At 36.3% G+C, this 25,812-nt stretch overlaps 2 protein-coding genes across 6 annotated transcripts in view; both read left to right on the plus strand.

Moving 5' to 3' along the window:
* The window catches only part of Stacl (SH3 and cysteine-rich domain-containing protein), a 53,351-nt gene extending 31,349 nt beyond the window's left edge, over positions 1-22,002 (plus strand). For 2 of the 5 annotated variants that reach the window (XM_089072946.1, XM_089072947.1), the window contains exons 6-16: positions 534-787; positions 1,429-1,540; positions 4,768-4,922; positions 5,943-5,996; positions 7,521-7,795; positions 8,890-9,048; positions 14,579-14,755; positions 15,720-15,749; positions 15,990-16,242; positions 20,685-20,868; positions 21,850-22,002. In XM_089072946.1, the coding sequence (XP_088929072.1) occupies positions 534-787; positions 1,429-1,540; positions 4,768-4,922; positions 5,943-5,996; positions 7,521-7,795; positions 8,890-9,048; positions 14,579-14,755; positions 15,720-15,749; positions 15,990-16,242; positions 20,685-20,868; positions 21,850-21,996 (1,800 nt within the window). In that variant the 3' untranslated portion in view covers positions 21,997-22,002. The remainder of the gene's footprint in view (positions 1-533; positions 788-1,428; positions 1,541-4,767; positions 4,923-5,942; positions 5,997-7,520; positions 7,796-8,889; positions 9,049-14,578; positions 14,756-15,719; positions 15,750-15,989; positions 16,243-20,684; positions 20,869-21,849) is intronic. The other 3 variants (XM_089072950.1, XM_089072949.1, XM_089072948.1) reach the window with 3 other exon arrangements.
* Positions 21,997-25,639, plus strand: LOC105425114 (uncharacterized; the record flags this gene model as incomplete). Its single annotated transcript, XM_011635705.2, has 1 exon — positions 21,997-25,639. A coding segment is annotated over one exon (879 nt), but the record flags the coding sequence as incomplete, so codon positions are not given.
* Between the last annotated feature and the right edge of the window lie 173 nt (positions 25,640-25,812).

Here is a 25,812-nt window from a genome sequence, read left to right on the forward strand (position 1 = left end):
GTGTGTACCGTACGGTGGGTTAACTTGTTCGACTGACCAAACACGCTGGTATTCACTGATTTGTCCTCCTCGAATCCGTCCGGCCGGATCGCGGACCCTCGTCGGAAATACCGATTTGTCACTTAAACGTCCCAATCTCCATCGCATTTTCAAGAGATTGTTAATAAAGGAACGATGACAGTGACATGACGTGACACGACGTGACACGACGTGACACGACGTGACACGACGTGACGGGGACTGTTTCCGATCATCGCGAAACTGGTGTTTTTAATTCGGGATATATACGATTCGCGATTAAATACACGAGAGACACATTATTTTAAATAAAAATGCAAAATGTATCGCGCATTGTGTCATTCCACTTTTCAATTTATTCCGCTAGTTATTTCGCTCGAGAATATTCATTCCATCCGATCCTGTCTCGATCCCCACTTTATTTTTGATATTACAAAAAACGCAGCTCAGCTACGCGACGTAATAATCCGTTTAAGGAGACAATGCAACGTGAATGTATGTGTATGTCATTTAAGGCCTTGGCGCGAAACTTGTCCGCGAACGCGACGCCGCGGAAGCCGCCGCGACGTCTGTACGTCGCGCCGGCACCACCCGAGCAGATACCGATGGAAAGAATCAGTCAAGTACCCACCCTCAGGGACGAACTGGTACCAACGGGCACCAGCGTCCTCCCGCTCATGGAGGATCTTAAACGCGAGTACGACAGCCTTTCCCAGGATATAGGCCGTATGCAAGACGCTTTGGACGCTCTCGTACGAATGCAGCGCAAGTACGTATGGTTATTTCTCATGCCACTACATATTTGCTAACTCGAGTAACATCGTATCGATCTATCAATCAATCAAAAATATAATGTTGTATACAGAAAAAGATTAGCCTTAAATCAAGATAAATATTTTCATATATATAAACAAGAATATTATAATCTTGTCAAAAATTTTAGCCTCGATTGCATTTGTATTGACGCAAGTATTATTTTTGCATGAAGATTATAATATTCTTGCTTATATATATAAGAATATAGTCTTGATTTAAAAGTCTAATTTTTTGGTGTATATAAAAAATAAACTTTATTTCTTTAATTTTTCCTTTTACTTTAGTTGGATTTTTATTCTATATTTTGTGAGAATTTTCTGTCAAATGCTTGAAAATATGTATAAAAATTTTATGTTATTATTATTTGATATTATTGTATTTGTATTTTTTCACGATGTACGTTTTTTATTCGTTCCATGAAAAGGAATTAATCGAGAATTGTTCCTCGAGAGTTTCGAAAATTTGTTACCTTTATAGCTGAATTTCTCACTTGTTTCGATCGGCGCGGTAGCGTTGCATGGAAATACGTCAGTTTTTTTAATCTTTTAAGAAGAAAAACGCAGGTGAGAGTTATTTTATCACTTCCCATTGCAGGAGCGCTGAGAGTAATCTTTACACGAAAGTAGCCGAGCTACAGGAAGATATTTCTCAGAAGCGTCTCGAGCTTGGTGTGGCGCAACTACGCCTAGCCGCTGTACAGGCACAGGTATATACGATTATTCTTTATTTTCTCCTTTAGTTACCGCCATATTAAACGCAAACGTTTCGTTCGTCGCACATTTATTATCTTATTCGTTTCTGATTCCGACATATCGAATCTATTACCTTACCCATTTGGATATAAAAAGCTCATATTTATCATACAATTTGCGAATTTCAAAAACGTAATCCAGCAATTCTGTATTTCCATTTCTATTGCAGTAATAAATCAAATAACGAGGAAAAACGTGATACATATTCGAATACGATATCTTTTATAAAACTCCCCCGCGAGATATTAATAAGCGTCACGGAAGGAACGTGTGCGAAATAAAATATATAAAAACGCGGAACCGCGGTTAAATTCTAGGATAGATAGTTCTATAAAGTGCCTCTATGTTCACGATCTAATATCGATCAGGCATCCATCTCCGTTCCCTCCATTTCGTCCAATTTGTCCGATCGCGCGTGGCATCGAGCCTCGCTTCATCTACATGCAGTATACAGGAAGGAGAAACTGCGCCAGTGAAGAGCTGCTCAATTGTTCGAATGTTATTAACTTAAAATGATAATTGCACCGTTCAAAACTGATGAAAGCGAATTGTTAAGGATAATAAAATTATCAGTATTAATTACATGCCTCCGGCAAGTAATTAATAAAATAATAATATAATAAATCGAAAACTGATAGCAGTACGGCCTTGTATCTGCAAATAACTATGTTACTCTACACTGTTATAAATATCGCGAGCACACCTACGTTCGTTAAAATACGTCGGCAAATTGAATTTATCTTTTCACGGGAAGTACAATTCAATTTTGTTAATGCGTGAGAGTCTGAAGTAGATTAATTGCATGCGAAAATAACACGATTTGAAAAACGAAATAATTTTATTTCGGAAAGATAAACATTGTTGCATAATCCGAAAAGGAATTAAATTTAAAAACCGCGAGGTGCTAATAAGGTGAAATTTTAGCATGCGCATAAACGGAAAAGAATTACCGCGCGTGCTGCATAGTGAAATCGTGCTCGCAGACGCGATCTTCTCGTGCATTTGGCGGCATAGGGATATTTCCTGGCGCGCTATACAGGCAAATAGCGAGCGGATTCCGAATACCATAGCCATCCGAAAGTTTCCGAAAGTTAAGTGGGAGGCTCGTCTGTGGTCATTCATCGGCGATTGGTCATTCACTGATGCGCTTTAGCCTAAACGCCGGATAAATGCTGGCGCGCGCAATCGCGCGACATGCGCCTTCGCAACTGGGTCATCGGCGAGCACGAGCGTCTGAAAATCCATTTCTGGCCTCGCCGAGAGAGAGTCCGTCTATCCAGGTCAGGCGAGCAGGATCGTCGCTGTCTGGCCGCGCGTTGCCGTTCATCACTGCACGAATACCGAATCGTCGTGTCTCCGGCCTAAACGATGGGTTGGACCACGTTACGCACGCGAGTCGTTAGTATCTTTTTTCCCCCCTCCCCCCTCCCCCTCTGGTGAATCATCATTCGTGGTACGCTAGATCGCAAGACCGAAGGTGCCGCCGCATGATCCAGTGGACTCGTTCGACGAGTACACGGAATAGGCCGTTCTAAAAAGTGCCTAACAGTGTGCTCCCAATATCCATGATTGTTGTAAAAATATTAACGTTGGTCCATAACGCTGTGTGATGCTGTTTTACACACGACGATATTTTACTGATGTTTGATTCATATTTTAAAGTAAAAAAAGAGTCTACGTGAGATTAATAATTCGTGTGTTACGTGTAACGGGGAAATTAAAAATATATGTTAATGTATTAACTTGCATAATAATTATTCGAACGCGGGAACGTTATTTGCTAGACGGATAAGGAGTTATTCATTGTGAAATCGAGCACAAAGAGGCTAATGTTGCGACAGTGAACAATGGCCGAGTATATTCTGAATGACCACGGGGATCAATGAAAGTTGACATGCTCGTATTGTCAATGAACATATCCCTACGTTTGAAAACGGGCGGATCGTAGTGATATCTCCATAGAAACATTCCCAACCAGGGGTGGTGTATTGACGCAATCGTTTTCAAGCTAACGCGTTGCTAAGCACGTACTGCGACAGAGATGAAACTCTTAGAATAAGATAGATACCTTATGCTTATCCATCCTGCGGAAAGTGCAATAATAATGCAACTCAAAATGCAGTTATCGTTTAAATTCTGGAGCTTACAAAAGAATCGCATTCTCGATTTATAAATCATTTTTTCTTTTAATAACTGTTCTTTCTAAAATTTAGATATTATTAGCAATTACCGATTTCACTCATTTAGAAAAATTTTGGAGTTTTTTGTTGCAACGAAGCGCATGTTTGTTAGAATCGCTGAATACGCGCGGGAATAAAACTTATGTGATTTTATTAGCCTGCATGGAAGGATTGTTATCCGCAAGATGGCACGTGTAATGTGATATATGGCGGAGGAGAGAGAGAGAGAGAGAGAGAGAGAGAGAGAGAGAGAGAGAGAGAGAGAGAGAGAGAGAGAGAGAGAGAGAGAGAGAGAGTCGCGGAGATAATACTCTCCACGTGGATAGATTAAACTCATTCTGAATCACGTGCCTGTTAAGGCTTGCTCATTCATAGAAACGTGTAAACATGTACACATCCGAATTGATATATGAAGAAGCATACAATCGTGATTCGAAGAGATTCTTTACAACGATAATGGACTCTTCTCTCGTTCATAGAGTACAAATTTGTTCGGAATGTTCTAGATTGCCTTCGCTATTGTGTACGGATTCGTTAATCCAATCATATTTTCTTACTGAAATTTCGCGTAATTTATAGTTATTCATAGTTGTTTTGAGTTTTAACATTAATTAATTTAGCAATTTTGCCCCAAGACGAAGTCCTGCTAAAGTTCAGTTGAATGAAATTGAATAAAACTTGAAATTTTATCAACGCGTTTGCGCTTGAGATCATAAAGTTTCTATTTTTAAAACTTTAATTATATTCGAGATGATATTTCGTATTTTAGATTTTGTACTTGTTATGTTTCTAAAAATAAACCTCCTCGACATCGGAAATTTTACAGGGCGTTTTACGTTTCATGAAAATAATGACAATTAATCTTTCTGGCTGTAACTTGCTGCAAAAGAAATCGCGGAAATACTATACGTTGAATGTATTATATATTAGATATTATTTAATTATTGAAAATGTGTTACATAAGAGGAGATGTAATATTTTCAATGAATTGCCAATCGCAGAAAGAACTTTTCGGAGGCGGAGAGGCTGGTCAACCGGATGGGGTGACCAATCGGAAGATGTCAAACGGCTCGACCGGAAGTCCCAAGCTGAAATGGCTGAAAGCGTTCAAGAGCCTAAAGACGAGTTCGCCCACGACCCCGCCGCTGTCCGACAAGTGAGCTACTTATTTCCTCTCCACTAATAGTAATTTCCACCACGTGCATGCCGCGAAAAACGCCGACAAAGTTTCCGACGCGACGGAGATGAGGTTCTTCACATCGAGAATTATATTTATCTCTATTCTCGGATTTCGTCGATGCGAGTTCCGGAAACGAAAGAGGATCTCACTTTTGCTTCTCGAGTAAATCCGGTATTGATTGTCTCATCCGTGTTTCTCTTTGCTGAACTTTGTTCCGCGTCGCTCAGTAGAGAATAGCACAGCTGAATGCATTCGTGGGATGCGCAAATTGGAATTCGTGAGACAATGTCAAAATGAAAATGAAATAAAAGCAAACTCGAATCGTATAACTCGAATTGTGTAACTTGAAATTCTACTTCAAGATACACAACCAAAAATATACGTATACACTTACTCTTTTCCTTCGCTTTCGTGTAAGAAAAGAAATTATTTTGCGAATCCTACGTGACGTGTGCATGAATAAGTGAAACGCCGAATGCTCTTCGAAGATTAGACATTTTATCGCTTTATCGTATCGATAACATAGATAGATATTTCTAATTCGACATTGTTTACCCTCCCGTTATTATAATAGGGAATTAGAAATTTTCTCGCAAACTTCTAGAACTTTGAAATAGGAGTGTAGCCGCCGTAGTTCTCTTATTCAATATCGATGTATTTAACTGAATTAAATGCGAAAGTTCCGCAAGGAAAGCTTTGTGTTTGCATTACGCAAACAGTTCATTCGTCAAGCATTCCTCTGGCAATGGAAACGCCATCGCTGTCATCTTGGAAAACAAACTGCATATAGCGAATAAAGTTTTTTCTTGTTGCACCTTCGCATACACATAGAACGTTTGTTGTCAAAGTCAATTCTCGAGACGAGATGTTTGAGTTAATATATGCTTTTACTTCCGTGTGCTTTGTAAGTTTCCCAATTAGGGGAACCATAGACGTTAGACGAAAGGGACTTTGAATAACCGTAGATACTGTTTTGCGAATGCTCGACTAATAAAGAGGAAAGCAGGCAACCATGTACCACGCAGTTTCCACCGTCGTCGCCATGTCCAGGTAAGTTTCAGTCTGTTTGTGAACAATTGACATTTCTGATTTTACCTCTCACATTTCAAGATAGATATATTACTTGAAATATTAAAACGGCGATCATAAAATATTTAACAATCCGAGCGTTCATTTCCCTTTATTATTATTATTATTATTGTTGTCATTATTATTATTATTTATTTTTGCATACTAATAAATCACATTGAAATTGCTTTTTTTTTTTCAATTTTAAATTTCGTTACCTAATTAATAAAAACAAGAGAGATGCACCATATTTTCGTAACAGTGTTTCCAATTTAATTTTCGAGTAAAATGTGTATTTTCCAATAATAGGATAATAGCATTTTTCAGCGGACAGAATCTTAAGTGTTTTATAATTTTTTATTTTTTTAAATTGAAATTTATTATATTTACAAATTCGGAACAATTGCTCATATTGTGAATTATACATGCTGTTATTATTAGCAAGTGATCCAAACTGAGATGACATTTTTCGTAATAAAAATTTCAGGATAGGGAGGAAAACAAGGGAGAAAAAAAAATGTAATCGATTTTCAGATTTTATTATTGATTTAGAAATACACGGCTGCGTTCCGATTCTCCACTCGAGTGAATTTGCTGCATTGAAGTGAAAGAGATACAAAAGTGAAAGAGTGAAAGAGATACAAAAGTGATAAAGAGAGAAAGAAAGCATCCGGCATGAGGAATCCGAACACAGCCTAACTTTGAGCTGCTGCGTTAGAAATCTGTTTATAATAACGGCATGTAGTTCACGATGTAAGTATTATTCCGAAATTATAGATGTAAATTCAATTTAAAAAAATGAAAAATTATAAACATTACAATGTAATATGCTAAGCTAAGTTTTAAATAACAGAACAGATAATGAAGGAGGCAACTGCTCGGCGAATTCGATCTAGGAATCTGATAATTTTTCTTTTATTAAATTTATATATAATTTCCTATAGGGTGAAAAGAGGGATTAATCGATTTCAAATTTGATTATCGACTTATTAAAATAGCTTCGTGCTGCTGCATTGGAAGTCATTAAAAGTAACGTTAAAAATAACGTAGTTCATGTTATAAGCAATTAATTCCGACTATAATAAATTTAATAAAAGAAAAAGTCATCAGATTCCTAAGATCGACCACCAAGCAGAATCCGTTCTCCTTCTCTAATTCTTTGTTCTCTTATTTGAAACTTATAGCTTCACATATTACATTGTATTGTTTATCCTTTACACTCGCCGAAACCGTTGTTCGAAATTTATCTGATTGTCGCCAAAAGTATTATAAGACACTTAAGATCCCATTCGCCGAGCAATGTCATCATCTTATCCTCTCGTTTGAAATCTTATCTCGGCTTATTATATTGATATACTGATATTGACACCTACTTATATCATTTAACTTGACGCACCTCCCGCAAGAGCACGACAAGCGGTAATAATAGCACGCTCGCGAGGGAGCACGTTGACTTTCGAGACCGAGTGGAACTTATGAACAGGGGAACCTCACCACCTTTCGCAGGAAGAGCCTCGAGTCCGAGGGTGGGCACACTTGGCGCGAGTACACGTATCGCAAGATCACCCCGTGTGACGCGTGCGGCCAGGTGCTGCGCGGCCACAGCCGCCAGGGTGTCCGATGTCGCGGCTGCAAGGCGAACGCGCACACGGACTGCATCAACATGGTGCAACCGGCGCTGTGCCCGGCGATGGCGCCGAAGAAGAGCGGCGGCATACCCCTCCTCCGACGACAGAAGACGCAGGTGCCCCCCGACGAGGTACCGGCATCATCCGAGCACAGTGAGTACGAATCAGATATAGCAAAAGAGTCAACATACGCGTTTTCTTCCGTCCCTCTACCACCCTCCCCCCTCTCTCCCCCGCCATCAGCGACGCGGCAGCTCTCTCTCATTGTCGAGGACATTGTGTCGGTGGGTGAACGAAGGGAACCGATCGATATCTCGATAAACCTGTTATCTCTCGCCGATTGGATCGGGGGTCTTTCTATTTTTTTTTTCTCCGTTCCGCGGGGGAACATCGAGTTTCCCTTCATGCATGACACGTGGTTAAAAAATTGTTAGAGAAATTCATTCGGAGATACACGTCAACGCGGGAGGACGCTTTTTTTTGCAATTTCTCTTTGTAGCGATGAGTGAATGAATTCGAGAGAGGAAACGGTGAAAGGAACGGTGAAACTCGAGAAATAAGAGTCATAGAAATAACGAATTAACTGCTTTTCCAAGGAGAATTACACGTCGAGTAATTTGGCGCGTTAGAATATGAACTAGATTTTAACTTTTTAATCTGAAAACTTTTCAAGTTTTTCGGAACTTATTCTACGATTCCATTCATTCGCTAAAATTGTGTAAACTGTGTTGCAAATTGAAAAAGTAGTGAGAGAGTAAAAAATGCTCGTTACAATACATTCGTTTACAATACATAAAATTGGATGTACAGAAGATGGTATGATTTGTTATAAATTAAAATTTTGTTTCAATTTAGCCGAGAAATATTTAGTATCTTCAAAGATTATTGCGAAGATGAATGCAATATTAAGATTTCGATTTAAAATTATTGGGTATTATTAAAAAAAAAAAAAAAAAAAAAAAACTCATCACTCATTATCTCCCATGGAGCATCTCTCTGCACTACAATTTAACTCGCGAGGATTATTCGTGCTATTGCGAATGCCGCTGTGTCGTTTACTCGCGCGTCATCTCTTCTATCATTTATCAACGCAAAAAAAAAAAAAAAAAAAAAAAAAACGAAAAAAGGGAAGAAGAAGACAGACAAATGAGAAAATTGACAGATTGTGAGCGCGCGGTTTCGAAAACCACCAATATTCCGTTCGGTGTGCTTTTGCATTGCTGTGTCTCTTTATCCCGTATGGGCAGACGTGGACGCCATATACCAGGTGCTGAAGCAGGCAGGCGAGATCCGTGGAAACTCGACAAACTCACCACCTACGCCTCCCACAGCAGAACATCCCCCCTCCGGTGCAGCACCTTCGTCAGCGAGGGCCTCCTCCCATCCTTGTTCCTCGTCCACCTCTGGTAAGGCGCACCACCAAGAATTCCTGCCGATCTTGGAATGTACGTCGAAACACTTGGGATTTTTCCACGTACAGTGGCGGATTACGACATTCGTCAGGATCGCACAGATCGAGGCAGGCTCAAATCTCATATCCAGACTCCCATTGTTGAACTTTTTATATTACCTATTAAATCGTTGAGCTTTACTATTGTCGAAAACGACGCTGTTTCTTTTTTTTTTTTTTTTTTTTTTCTTGATAACATTTGGAACTGGGATTTTTAGTAGCATCTTAAACGGAACTCTTGCGTCCCGTAATCTGCCACTGGGAAAATTCATAGAATTCGATATCGAAAGCTACGGTTCAAGTTTGACAATCGATACGAAATGTAAAGCCGAAACGATGTCGGCACTATCGAAGCATATCTCTCTGTCGACGTAGTACTGGAGCAACATATTTCTCGAATGTATATCTTATTTTATCTAACTGTAAGTTCGTACCAATATCTTCATCCATTATCCTTTTTACGTACTTCCTATTTTTATTGTTTTTTTTAATTTTGTAACGATCTCTTTTATCAAAGGAAATTCTGAGTCATTGTTTTTATTCTTTCGGTATCGTAGTTACTGTATTGAGAAAAGAAGATAGGAATATAAATATGATTTAACGTATCACAATCAATTTCCTTTAAATTATATATGTATACGAAACTTATTTAAAAAAAAATAAGAATTGTATAAACTGTCAAACGCATATTTCCTATATTTTTTTAAAAAGAAAAAAATATGCAGCTTTTCTGTCTGTGTTACAGCTCTATCTTATATTTCTATCTTCTCGACTGCTAGTTAATTTGCTGTTATACATTATTGATATAATTGACTTTATGTGTTATTTCTTTGTAAGCACGTGTATATATGTGTACGTGTGTGTATGTGTTGTTCCTGCTCCAGTACTGTCAGTTCCAAGGTCTGAAAATCACTCTATGTGTTTATGTAAAATCGCTCGTCTTCTTCAGGGACATGACTCGTAAAATTCGTAATCTATCGATTCTTTAATGTACACTCCTTTCTTCTTCTTCTCCTTCTTCTAAAGCTTACCTTTTTTTTTGCTGCTGCTTTTTTTTTCCCTCTTCTGTTTTGCATTCTGCTTGTCATAACGATTAATCCGATCGATTTTTAGAGGTAAGTCGCCGGCGTCATTGTTGGTATAATTTAGCACTCTGTTACTACGTTATGTATCGATAAGATTATCTATAATGATAGGCGGCGTTACATTTGTTACAATTGTCACACCCAGGACGATAAATGCCATCTGCTCAATATATTCATATATTCTGTCTTTTACTGTTCTCATCCATTTTACTTTGCACAGCCTTAATGATTTATAAATTGTACATATCGATATTTTTTTATATCGTCCTTCTTACTACGTTTTGATGAAATATTTCTAAAAAATTTTTTAAATATAGACGTCGCTAATAAATTTACGTGTAAGTAAATTTGTGTGTCGATTTATCGAACAAACGAATGGTCATCAATTGTTATAACATTTATCAACAGTGAACTACGTGTTTTATCGACTTCGTTTCAAGCGTGCTCGATGTTAAAGGAGCTCTTGTCGAGCCTCGGGAATCAAGTCGATAAATTGAGCAAGTCGATTTTTCTGGGCTGACTTTGTCGTCGTGGGTGTCTCCTCGACGACGAGAGAAATAGTTTATCGCTTTTCACCCCCCCTCTTGACTTTTATCTCGCGCTTATCACGAAGGCTTATCAAGTTCCCATCCCAAATCGCCTCTCATTAGCACCTTTCTGTCATATGTCCAACGGATATCTATTGTAACAATAATAATGATAATAATAATAACGATAATGCTAATGACGATGACGGTATTAGCAACCGTAATAATTAATTTATAAACATTAATTATGACGATCATAATAAATAAATATTAATAACGGCATTATAGTAATAATAATTAGTTATAATAATGATTAAGTTAATTATAGCAGTTACGTACGTTTAAGACCACCTTTTTTCGTTATTTGGTTATTTAATTATTGCTTTTGTCTTCCTGCTTTTCATTTGCATTCGTGCATTTTTTTACAACAGTAGACATTTCTTATGTTATTGCAAAATGAAGCTACGATACTATAATTCTCTATAAAAAAAAAAAAAAAACTAAATAATCAATGGAGGATAAAAAAGAACAAATGACGAAAAAAGAATACGGACTAATCCTCGAGGATGGTAACGTCAGGATTCCCTCTGCTGGTCTAACGAGAATTATTAACGAGAATCTATGTGAGTTTGATGCGATTTCCGTAACATCCTAAATAACCCTGAGACTGAGAGCTCAAGCTGAGAAATCGTGTGGAAGCGAGTGAATCAGAGACGAACTGACCGCTGGAAGAGATTGGGAGTGTCGCATGATCGCTGTGACCGTTGTTGAAATTTGATTGATCAGGACGCGGCAGCGGTGGATCCACTTCCGGCACGCGACCCTTCGGACAGCCTCTGGTGCTGATGTCGCAGGAACCGTCGCCCTCGACGTCGGCCTCGCCGAGGACACCCGAGTTGGACGTGCAAACACAGCGCGGCGCCAATAAAAAACGATGACGGCGCGGTGCGTCGCGTCGCCTCGCGTTGCGTCACGTCGCGTCGCTTCGGACGAACGGCGCATTCGCGCGAGTGCATCCAAGTGCATCCGCGGACACGACGCCGATCCTTTCGCGAACGTCCCCAAGGACGTGGCGTCGGTCGTCTCTCGTCGTTTTTCTTTCCGCTCGAGCGCTATCGATTTTATTTATCCGTTTGCCCGTTTTCCCAAACACATTTTTCCATCCACTCCGCGCGAAGGGAACACATATATTTGACGAACGTTCTCTTGATCATCCGCGAGACATCTCAATGTCCCGGTAATGCCCAGATTTTTCAATTTCCATCAGCCATCGTTACTTTATTATATCATACGCGAGGGAATGTGAATGAATATTTTATGTTGTTCACGCGGTTACTGTGTAATAGGCGGTATTATGAAATATTAAAAGGGTCTGGATATTGCGGGATATATTTAGGGATATCCGACGGGTATTTCGAAATGTCTATTAAGCGTACGTGTTGTACGGTATAATGGCATCTACACGTTAATTTACTACAACTCGACCGTGTTTCCCTGATGCTGAGAAGAGAGACGTATTTCGCGTTCGTTGATTAATAGTCGCTAATGGACAACCACGGAGACAGCGGAATATCGGACAGATGCGCAAACGTGAGTGTCAATTCTCAGTCGAGTGTATCGATCCGACTGATATACATATAGCTCGCTATATATTATATCAACAACGATCGAAAAGCAGGTTTCTCACGCGAATCAACGATCGCGTCCATTACGAATGCACGATCATTGGAAATTTATTTCCCCGAGATAATTAGCCAGATGCACGAAGAAGAGGGAAGAGGAGAGGAAGGAAATGCACGATCCACATTATATAAAAAATGCGTGGGACTCTGTGTGGGACTCACGCAAAATCGACGAGAACGACGAGTGCAAGTACACCCTTTTAATTTGAATCTAATTTGCCTAACATTACGGAATGTGTTCGCCTATTTATTTATCATTACCGTCCGGCAAATTCGCAACGATTGATTCATGGTTTTAGGATTGTTTAATGATTAAACAACAAAAGCGCCTTTCTAGAAAAAACGAAAAATTTGTTCGTATGGTGTCGTATAGTAAAGGACGATTTGAATGAAAATTTCAATTCGGTACATGCTATGTTTTTATTTCTAGAATCTAACATGTATAAAATGTAAAAGCAGCAAAAGTAGCAAAAGATAGAAGGTTTTTGTTCATCTGAAAGAATACGTGAATTAAAAAAAAATTTGTACTTATTATATTTTTTCCTCTTTTCAGAAATTATTAATTTATTATTCCGAAAGAATGAATTTATTTAAGATTCATGTTCTTTGTTCTTCTTATTTCTCTTTCATGCAAATAATCTGTAAATCACAGAGGAGAAAAAGCAGATTAAAAGGGAAATAAAATCTTGCTTTCAATAAAAATTTCTCCAGAGATATTTCAAGTCATGGTATGTTTATAGATACTGGCCTTAACAAATATTAAATCTCGAAAATGGATTTATTGCTCGAGTGAACGGAAAAGCAATTGCAGTTTGTGGTTCGTTACGTATGCATGTAAATACAATCGACGGAAGACAAATTGCGCTTTGTTGTCGATTTAAATCGATATAACACGGCCAACTATCGTTCTTTTTACGCTGATAGCGAACGAGAGGCTGTTTCATCGGTTTCTCACTGTAGGGTTCTTTATTATCGCAATGAACAGATTTGTTTCATGTTTCAATCCCCAATAGGCGACTGTTCCGTTGCGCGCTATTTTCTTTTTCGTTTATTTCTGTTTTTGGAGTAGAACTAAATACGAGAGTAATCTTAGAAACAAACGAACGTACAGCTCCATTATCCTATAAAATTTTAGCGACATGCTTTTATCGGTAGAACGATGACAGGAAATATTTAACAGTGATCTTAGAGAGACGTTAAAACATCTTTGTGCGACGACATATCTTAAATTCGTTACGAGAAATTCGTTCGTTTTTATGGCTACAAAAAGCTCAGTTGAATTTTTATGCACCGAATATTGCAGTTTTGTTTTATTATAATTTATTGTTGCACAATGCTTATACCGTCGAAAGTCGAAATAGGCGATTAGGAGGAGAAGAAGATTAAAAATATCCCATGTATAACTTAGATACGGAGGACTCGTTATACAGAAAATCGTTGCCTTACATCTATCGAGAATATTATCTACGAATTTTTTCCGACAAAAGTATATATAAATATTGTAAATAAAAATCTTTTTTTCCGCAATTTCGATTTTTTTCATATTTTCTCGCGAGTCGTGTCCCGTTATATTGTGCTGTTTATAAGCTTTTTATTTCAGTGTATAAATTACGTTAAGTAATTAGTGCATTTGTAAATGATTGATTGTCTTGCTTGCTCGTGCAGCCGGTATTTCTATATTCGACGCTGACGATCGATTATTTTTTTTAAAGATAAATATTTTCTCGATTTGTCGAAGTTTACTTGCAACATTACGAATGATTATTTATCACTTGATTAATTAATTAATTTTCACTAACTCCGTAATTGTTACCGCTCTTCATAATTTTTCATATTCATATTCTAAAAATTCTAAAGGCAAATTCTGTGTTAAGGAAAAAAATTAATAAATAAAGTCAAATAAATTTTGACTGAATTTCTCATTACTAACAACTAATTTTCAAATCAACTACTTCTACAACGCTCTAATTATTTGAAATATAATATTAAAGAAAAATATCACTCCTAATTCTTCGTTAGCAAATTCACACTTAACAAAATTTCCAATTTCGGATTCAATAGAGAGACGACAAATGTCGAAATGATTTAGATCTCTCGCGATTTCTTATTAATTTGTTCGAGCGTCAGCGTGGAAAAGACGACTCTTTTATTATGGCTATCACATTTCTAACCGACAATTGTGAAAAACCAAGCGCCGCATAGTCCGCAACGTAGACGCGAGAGGCTGAACCTGCGGATGAAGAGTCTCAGCCTGGACTCACCGGAAGGCACTGCGCACGTGCGACATCGTCCACGGGATTACTATGCCGCAGCTCCCAGAGAAACCACACCGCCCCGACATTCTGACAGCGGCAGCATCAACAGGCTATGTGAGTAACCGCAAATGTAATAATGTAGTCCGTAACGCAATATTATAAGTCGGCATATATGAAACGATCGTTTCGCAGAGCTTTCAACCGTGTAGGATCGTTTGTAAATTCGTTTCGTTAGACCCAAACGTCTTCGGGCGTCATTAAAGTTATCTAATTTAGCTGTAAAAAAACTTCAAATTACGAAAGTAAATTAATTTCGAGCTCGATGGTCGCGTGTGATATGTAAATATCTATTTTAATTTTTGAAATTTGAACATTAAAGATGTATTACATCTGTTTCTATAATTTTTATATTTATAATAAAAAAATTGTAAAAAATTTACAGATTCTAAGCCGCATTTAGCAATAATACAAAAAAGTTAAGTGGCGGTTTACAACCTGAATAAAAAATTATTTGAATAAATAAATAGAAATGTGCTCCAATGGAAATATTATTAAATAAATAATGACACAAATTTCAAATTTTTTATGTACTTTGAATATTAAAGATTATTTATGTAAAGTAAATAGCGATGTAGGGATTAGTTCTGTAAATAAAAATTTTATTTTATTTTTGCTACTGTTCCTTTCATTTGTATTTTTAATAAAAATGTTTATTTACAAAGCAGTTAATCTCTGCATCACAATGAAACTTTATATAAATCATCTTGAATATATAAAGTATTTATATAAAAAATTGAGATTTGATCAATATTTTACGTTTCTATTAAAGCATATTTCTACTTTATATTTAAACAATTTTTTATCCAAGTTCTGAAACAAAATGCAAAATTTTAAATGCGATCTAAAATAATTTACAATTTTTTCATAATTTTTTTATTGTAATTAAAAAGAGATACAATGTATTATAAAGGTATAATATCCTTCATACAATGCGTAATATTAAAACTATACTCTTATTTTATAATTTTAATGTAAATCGGGAAAAAGATTGTGTTAATAACAAAATAAAAAATTTCAGTACGTGGAACTCGACACCTAAGCTATATGTGTAAGTTTTTGACACAATCCGCACCTTTTTACCCTTTGAAAAGTATATTCGCGTTTCGTCGAGATAAAATCAAAAATTGTTCGCTTCAAACGAAAAGAGACTACCATCCAAATCCCCCGTATTCAGGACACGACATTCATTTTGCCTAAAGATACAAAGTGGCCATTTAGCATGTAATAAACCTAATTAATTCTCGGATAATGTACAAACCACGGATTTGCGCGCGAATGTTATTTCCAGCGCCCTGCAGCCCGGGCCAGAGCCACAGCATGCATAAACATGTGAGAAGCGCCATTCGGATGTCCAGCATGGAGCTGCCGGATGAAAATGAGAAATCGTACTCGTCGGCGAGCACGTCACCGTGTCCGTCGCCGCATACCAATAACCAGAATCACTTGAACCCACCCGGCGGCAAACGCGTATTGCCGCCGAACAATCTCTACGTCGTTCTGTACAACTTCGAGGCGCGACATCCAGACGAGCTGGATCTCAAGTAAGAGCTTATCTCTACCTCGTAGAAAAAAAAAGTCAGCGTTTTTCCAGCGTTTTCTCTTCGCGAAGTCTCACAATAATAATCTAAATTAATTACGAATACTTTTTATTTCAAAAAAAAAAAAAAAAAAAAAATGCATAAAGCACATCAGTAAATGAAAAACCTTTTGTATTTTTTATTATAACTTTTTTTATTTTTTTTTTTTGTATTATAACTTTTTCATTTTAGCTTTTTATATATAACGTATTATTGCTTTCTAATAAGTATTTTAATTGATGTTGGAATTCGCGCAATTTTGATTTTATAAATGTAATTTATAAATAAAAATGTTATAATTTAACGGCAATTATAATCTCAAGTCGTTTTCTTCGTAAAAAATTATAATCTTTGAGTTTAAATATCTTAAACATTTTTTCGTGCATAAGTATTCGTAATTGCTATCGTTGAACTTATCGCTATGCAATGATAAAAAATGTTGTAAATAATGGCAAGTGAATTGACTCACCAGTCGATGCGTCGCCAGTTATTCTCTGCTATTCCTTTTTATTGCATTTTTATTCCACATGATCACACAAATATGAAAATTAATTTATTACACACACTGATTTATACACATTCACTGATTTATTACACACTCATTAACGATCACTCTTTATTTCATTTCATTTTGATTCATTTGCACACTTTCACTATACATTTACTTATTTATTTAATGCACTTTGATACACTCCCGAGATTAATAAATAACACAACATGATATTAAATTACGAAGATTAATTAAATCATTGGAATCATTCGTTACTTTGTAAATCACTGTCAAAGTAAAAAAAAAAAAAAACGAAAATAGGAATATTGTTCGTTGATTTATTCGACACTTTCATTTTTCTCTCCAAATTTAATCAAATTAGAATTCAAAATACTAAAAATTCATTGTTAACTATACTCATGAATAATAAGATAATTATTGATATTTTCTCTAATGTTTATTGATGCTGTATGTTTATTTTTACATGACATTTTTTTCAATAACTTAAAAGAATTTTAGTTTAATATGATGAAAAAAATCGAATTGACTTTATAATCGTGATCACAGCATTATACTACAGCGAACTATTACTAATTATTTTTATCTAAAAAAAGTGCACTATAGAAAAGCGTTTTATTAATTCATGTACATAATTTAATAAATATAATAATTGCGATTAACAGTATTTAAGTACAGCTTTTAAACTACGTGAATAATTTTGAGCAGAGATTGTGGCTAAAGAAAAAATTAATCACGATCTCTGCAAATTACTGCATGCATAAATATTACATATTTTTCTTAAATATCATACTTTAACTCATGCATATAATTTTAAAAATTTAACTATAATATCAATTACTTCTTATTTTTTTAAAAACGTTTATTGATCAATGATCGCGGCTAAAATGAAAATTGATCGCGATCATTATCAATTGCTACATGCATAAATATTACATTATTCAATCAATTAATGCAGTAAATTTAGAAAATTTAATAATCAAATAACTGTTAACTATAAAATCTTTATAAAACATTTATAGACAATGATCGTGACTAGAGTAAAAATTGATCACGATCGGTAATTGTTACATGCGTAAAAATTATATTATTTAATTAACTTATGCAATAATTTAAAAAATTTAATAATCAAATAATATTAACTATAAAATTTTTATAAAACATCTATAAATAGTGATCGTGGCTGGAGTAAAAATTGATCGTGATAATTGCTACATGCATAAATATTACTGATAATTGCTACATGCATAGATATTATATTATTCAATTAACTCATCTAGTAATTTAAAAAATTTAATATAATTTAGTAATAATTATATTATGAAACCTGTATAAAAATCTCTAGATCTATACTAAAATAAAAATTGATTGCAATCACTGCTAATTATAATTTATATATACGATATATTTGCATATATGCGACAGTTATTGGTATATAATTATATTTTTGATAAGAAATATTGCATATATAAATACTATTGTTACAATGCAAACAAGTATTATTTACGAAAGATTTGAATATCGCATACTTGAATTAATTCATGCACATAATCGATAACGTCCGACGTAATAAAAGTTTATCATATGAGTAAATCATCTGATCAAAATCTGAAATTCAATCGAAGAAAAATCTACGTTATCGACGCGAAATATTTTATAGAGTAATGCTATGATCATGCGAATTTCATTTGATGAAACTGCCGCGCTATCTGCACGCAAATCATAGGGACGCTACAGCCATACGAAGCTGTTCACTTGATGAAACTCTCGAAAATATCGATGATAAAACCGTATTCAAGGGCAGATTTTTCGTAAGAGGCGATCAATTTTGCGTTTAAGTACTATTACAAAAATTTCGCAAATTAATTTATGGTTAGAAACCTAAAAGTGCCGAATTGCGTCTCCATCGAGGAAAAATTTAACGGCGTCGCCGAGCGAATACGGTGCTCCACTCGTTGATCCATCGATCGATCCATCGTTCGATCCTGAGTTGTTTTTCTCCTTTCTTCTCGATTGCACTTGCGATATTATCCGAAAATCAAACAAATTGCGAACAACTGGACGAACGAACAGACGCGGACGATTACGTTCAAATATTAATGGCCGAATTAACGGCCATTTTTTTATTATTCGATTCCGCATCTCCGACACCGCTAACACTCATTCGCGCACACGAGATTCGTCTTTACATTGACGAAAATAAAAAAAATTGGAACATAAAAAGTTTAGCATAAAGGAAAAATGATAGAAGCATAAACGAAGCTTCTAGAAAGTACAAACATCGGAGCATAAAAAAAAGACATTAAAGTTTAACGTCTCTTTTATATCCCGATGTTTCAATTTACGCTGTCTAGGAGCTTCCCTCGTGCTTTTACCATTTTTCCCTTACGATAAGTTCACGCTCCAATCTTTATATTTTCGCCAAGATGCGCGAGAAATCGTTGGAAAACCGCGAAGAGACGCCGGAGCGCGCGTGCGCCGCTACCAAACGGTAAAGAGTAAGTGACGCGACTGCCGAACGTTTTCACCCCCCACTCCAATTAGGCTGGCTAGCGAGCGACTCGGCGCGAGTGAGCGAGCGACTCGGCGAGTGAGCGAGTGAGCGAGTGGGCTTACCGAGGTCCGGGATTTCCAAGAAACCGTGTTTTCGAGAAATTCCCCGTAGCAGACTCGAGCGACTGTTAGCGACAGCAACAACAATACAGCGATTGTTTACGGCCGCTATCGCGTGCTCGTTTTGGTTCGAAATATTACACGACGACGCGTTAGTTCGAAAACGGAAAGGCGATGGATATGTCGTACTTCATAGCGAATAAAAGAGGCCGTCTTCCTCCGCGATTTCGAGCGCGAAGTTTTAATTGGGTTACAGTGGTGATACGAAACAACACAAAGAGCGAGGAAATGAAGGTATTAGCGATTAATTTCTAGTATTATCTAATCTTATTATATCTAATCTTTATTTCTAGTAATCTCTTCTATTAATTTGATCTAGTATTAATTTGACTAACTTGTTGTCTCATTAAATTTAGAATTAGAAAAAGATAATAAATCGCATTAATCTATGTTGATAAAAATGAACACTCAAAAGACAATTATATTATCTATTTCTATTAATGAAGTAAACGGTTTTGGTTTTATTACTTTTTATTTTTTTCTAGTTTTTAGAAAAAGATAAAAAGAGTAAATTAAACTAAGTTTAAAGATATGTATATATTTATATTGATTTAGCAGAAATGAATAAAAGCAATTAAGGTTCATTTTTAATTATATAAATAAACGATATAGATTAATTTTAATTTCAGTTTATCTTACTTTTTATCTCTTCTAATTCTTCTAAAAATTAGGAAAAGGTTGAAAATTGAATTAAATAGAGTTTACAGATAATTTAAAAATAAAAAAGATGACTATTATTTATTTGTAACGTAAATTAATTTGAATCTTAATTAAATTATCTTTTTATCTTTTTCTGGTTCTAGGAATTAAAGAAAGATAGAAGAAAATAAATTAAACCGAGTTTCAAATTCATCTACATTCAAAGAAAAGGACATACAAAATAAATGAATCATCGCGTTGTTGAACGCGATTGAGAAAAGAGAATTCAACGATAAGGCGATTTTAAAATCACGTGTGTTTATCACATCATCACGCCTGTAATACGGCTTATTTCTTTCAGAAATTGAAAGGGATTCACGTTGATTCGCGTTATATTTCGTTCTTGTAAGATTTATTCGCAGTCGAGAAAATTATGCGGTGCACCACTTCGTTTGATTCGTTTTCTTTTTTCATATATATATCACAAGTCGGGTTTTAATAAACGCGCAAGTTACCACGTGCGTTTGATTTGTATAGGGCGTGGCGTAATGGTATTGATTTATGTACGCATTCCTCGTAATTATAGGGCCGGGTACAAGATCACGGTGATCGATAAATCGGAGAAAGATTGGTGGAAGGGCAAATGTCTAGGCGGCCGTGCCGGTTATTTTCCAAGTGCATATGTGATGCGGGTGGAATCCGGTCAAAGGACTCTTCAAGTCACACGCAATCTGCAGCTTGCTGATCAAACTACTCTTCTACGAGACCAGGTATTTATAAGTACCTTACATAGTGTTAGATTTTCCCTAGAAAATGAAATGTTATGTAAGAAATGATTTTTGATCATCAGAATTTCAACTCGTCTTGTCATATTTTTACTCACAATATTCATTAAAGTCTTTAAATAACAATCTGTTTTTAATCATTAAAATAGTGTCTAATGTAAAATTGTAAAATTTTTAAATTCATGATATTAATACTTAAATTAATTCATGTAAAACTCCTCGTGAAATTTCTATTTTAATTTCTATTTTAATTTCTCGATTACTGAAAATGTAGCCGGTAAAAAATTTTCATATAAGAACATGTATAAATATGTATAATAATAATATAAAGTAATATAAAATATGTTTACATATGTTTTTTTCTGTTGTATAATTTCTCTTTATATATATGAGAAAATAATACAAAGAAGAAATAAAAAATAATTAAAAAGATAATTTTTATATTGTTTTTTATATAAAAAGTGAAGTTGAGAAATGAGAAATGTGTATCTATCTTATGATAAATATAATAATCATATAAAAAAATTATGTATATGATCATATGTAGAACAATATATAATATAATCGCAATTTTACTTCTGGTAAGAAAATTAATGCAAAAGTTATTTGTTTATTGTTTTCTTTATTACTTTTCCTATATATATATATATATATATGAACAGAGATTATACAAGACAAAAAAATATATATGGACATATTTTATATATAATTCTATGTATTTCTATATTTTTTATATAAAAAATTTTTTTAATTCTTAATATCTACAATTCCAACACAAATCCCATTGTGTCCAATTTCCATGAATTTGTTCCATAAATACATGATATATGTAAAACAGAAATCATTCTCAAAATATCTGCTAAATATTTCTTTTTTTAAAATCTTTAATTCAAAATTTTTTAACGCGAAAATGTAATCCTTTGATCCTATTCATCATCATCTTCATCATCGTGTACATCTACGTAGATCGTGATCCAAGTGGGCGAAGAAATGGATGGAGTGGCAATGGTCAGATGCGCGGCAGATGTACGTTCCGCCGATCACACGGGCAAAGAGGGTGACGTTCTCTACAAGGAGATCCTCTGTCCTCTCAAGTATCTGCAGGAGGTGTGACAGCAGCCTTATCATTATCAGAGCATACGCGGTGGTAGCGCAATCACGAACAACGAGCATCGCCGTTGCACCGATCTGCGCGATCGTTTCTCGGGGCGTCGTCACGTCGCCGAGAAGTATTACGACTGTCTGCAATGTGCCGAGCAGTGTCGTCACGTGGACAACAACCCCAGCAGTGGGGGAAACAACAACAATAACTACAGTAACAACAATAACGGCGGCAAGAACGAGAGCGGGGCCGCCGTCGTTAACCATCGGATTCGCGGTAATTACCGTTTGCCTGCTTCAGGCGCGGAGTTGTATCTTGATGAGGAGGCACCGATGTCTTCGCCCGACGAGCTCAGGAGAATTCGGAGCACCAGGAACAGCTTGAGCAAGTCCTTGGCGAGGCATCAGTCCGCGCATCTTACACCAGTCAAGAAGAGATCGTCGCTGGCTCGACCGGTTCGCGTTCATGACTCCTTCGTACAACCCAGACGGGCGATGGCCGAGGAGGATGGTTATCGGGACCCACAGCGGGATCAACAGACGACGAGTTCGTGCAAGAATCCGTGGTGGTGGCAGGAGCGCCGGGATTATCAGGAGCCTAATACGTCGAGCTACGCCTATCATCGGGACGCCGAGGACGGTAACGCCAGTTGGCCTATTCGACTGCGCCTCGAGCAGATGCTGGAGCTGACGTTGCCGCAGACTAAACGTAAGAAGAAGAAGAAGAAGAAGAAAAAGACGGCGACAACCACGGCGACGATGATGCTGATGAAGCAGCAGCAGCGCGGCAGGCACAGCTTCAAGGACACCGAGAGGCTCCTCAAAGTACTCAGCATTAACAATGTGGACCAAGATAATAGGTACAACGTCAAGCGATGTTCCGTCATGTAGAGATTAGCGTAAAAGATAGAGAGAGAGAGAGAGAGAGAGAGAGAGAGAGAGAGAGAGAAGAAAAGAAACTTAAAAAAAAAAAGAAAAAAAAAAGAAAGCGTGTAATAGGCTTCTTAAGGAAACACCGTAGTACTCTAATATGCTCGTATCTGGAATCCTGCTTTCGGGCGTTACTCGCGGCCGAGTGCAGCCGCGAAGATCGAAGCTTCGATTCTGCTTTCGTATTTAATAATTTCGGTAAGTTTTCTTTTTATTTAAATTCTGTTTGTTCAGAATTTGAGAAGAGACAAGGGAGAAATCGCAGATAGACAATCTCTCCCGTATGCATTTATTTTCCTCTCTTAATAATCTTAATTTTTCTAATGAATGAAGACTATTTAAAACTTTTGTTTTCATGTTGTTTAAATTATTTTTATGTCTTGGATTCTAAGGCATTATTATGCATTTTTCAATAATACTTATAATTATATTTATAATGATATTTGTTGCATATTGAAAGAGAGATACAGAAATATGAGTTTATCTTTTTCTTTAGTTCATTATTAGTAATAATGTATTTATTTTTTTTTAATTATCATCTTCAGTTTCGTTAAGAATGATTATTAATAACGAGAAAAAAGAAAGAATTACACGACGATTTGTTTCTGAAGCGTCATTTCTCATTATAGCTATCGCGGCCTCGATAACGCACAAAGCACTTAGAAACAGAAATCGTTTCCATTTTGTTCTTCCCAACCCTATCCTCAGTTTAGAGATAGAGATTATATCCTAGCTGCGTATCCGATCCGCTACTCCGGCTGCAACATCCAACATCCCTCTTATTGCTTTGATCGAACGTTTTTACTTTTATAGGACAAAGTGGTCAGTGTTGCAATCCAAAAGAAAAAAACTTAGCATTGATCGACCTATCCATTATTATCGTGTATTGCTTTTTCAATGTGAAAAAAATCGCGTCGTCGCTTGATTTAAAAAAAGTCAAAATCTCCACTTTATGTCCGTGCTAATATATAATCGCGCGTAGTTAATTAATAGTTCGTAAACCCCTCCGCATCCACGCAAAAGCGAACCAAAGACGATCGTAGCGAGGAGGCGAGGAAGAGAGAAAGTAAAAAAAAAAAAAAAACCAATTTCATTCCACGAAACTGCCTGGGATCATCGCGGACGCTAAATCGCGAGCTCCTCCCAAAAGTTTTGCGCGACAGCACCACTCCGAATTATTTTTTATATCGAGAAACAGACCGACGACTGTCGGGCGCGAAAATTTATTCACGGCAGCTTTGCGAATCGTTCGTTTGTGAGGAGAAAGTGGATGGAGGAAGTACATTACATAAAAAAAAAAAAAAAAAAAAATAGCTTTAGAGAAAATAGAATGTTAAACGCATATTTAAATAACATTTAAGATAGTTACAATTTACTGTCATCTTTGAAGCTATTGTTATTATTAATTCTGTAATCTGATGGTTACAGAAGCTATTTGTTCTCTAGTTTTAATTGATATCGCCGCGTTATTAGATTGATAATGTGGGGTAAATATTTTAGCGAATAACAGTTTGTGTTTGCGGAATAAATTCGTAGTATTTCGTGATATACCTCCTACGTTCGCTTGGCTCCTCGAGTCTTGTCTCGTTAACGGCGAAGAGCGTCCGGAGAGGAGCGGCAAGTACCTGCAGACAACGGATGTACACGCGTAATCCAAGTGCCATACTGCGTCGCGACAGCATTAAAGCCTATAAAACCTAAGCATTCGAATGAACGTTCCAGTATATTAAATAACAAACAAAATGTGTGATGTCTGACGTAATTCGTGACGCGATGATTCGAGATACGCACTCCCCCTCGTCGTGTCGTAGACACCCACATGCATATTAAATAAATAAATATAAAACGATCCTTCTTCTGTCCGCGAACGAACGTCACGAGGGAGTAGAGTCGGTTTCGCGTTTGAGCCCACCGCGTTTTAATAAATTCTATATGATTAACAGCGATAAGTGGGCTCGGTGCTAATCTTGATCGGATCTTACGAATTTTTCGAAATCGTCAGCAGCCTCTTTTTTTTTCGTTTCGTTCGTCTCATTTCTATTGCTAATTTACACCTCTGATTTGTGATCGTGAAAATGATGTGCGCATTTAAGGAGCATTTACGAAGATTCTCCGTTGGTTTTCAACAAGCGTGGACCTGCGGATCGAGATGAAATAATTATAGACTTCTTATAGAGCGGGATTAAGCTAGAGAGCGAGGGACAGAGAGAGAAAGCTATATTCTATCATATGTTATATATTACAATGTTATGTATATTATATATTTTCACGAGTGTTTTTTGTTAATGTAACTCTATCGAATTATCAACTATAGCATAGAAGCGTAAAACTATTACACACCTCCAGTATTTTGTAAAAATACGCATTACGAGTTTATGATACGAAACACACGATCCACCACACGGCGTTCAGTATGATCGAGATGCGCGATCGATGTAGATCGCGAATCGAATAAATTGCGATAGTTAGTCAGATTTATGTATCAGTGAGTCACTGTGTGCGTATCGGTTTTTTTTTTTTTTTTTTTTATTTTTGATTCACTGTGCCGAGGTAAGAAGAAGTTTGACTCGAACCGGTGTGAGAATGGCTGCGGATTATTAACTATATCCGGTTTGACGTAATCCTCGATATCCTGGATATGTCTATAGTCACATTTACAAAAGAACCTTTGTTATACACCCAAAATGTATCGTTTGGCCGAAAAAATAGACTGCACGAAAAACAATATATTATCTATATAAACATATATGTGTGTGTGTGTGTGTGTGTGTGTGTGTGTGGTGTGTGTGTGTGTGAATAGTTCTCTTGATATGCATCTTTCGGTCTCGTTTTTACCTTTCTCCTTTTTCATTGGGATTAGTATTTTCTTATATTTCTTATATGAAGTACATTGAAGTT

Source organism: Pogonomyrmex barbatus, unplaced genomic scaffold, assembly GCF_055798465.1.
Source record: "Pogonomyrmex barbatus isolate J1 unplaced genomic scaffold, ASM5579846v1 scaffold14, whole genome shotgun sequence".
Lineage (NCBI taxonomy): Eukaryota > Metazoa > Arthropoda > Insecta > Hymenoptera > Formicidae > Pogonomyrmex > Pogonomyrmex barbatus.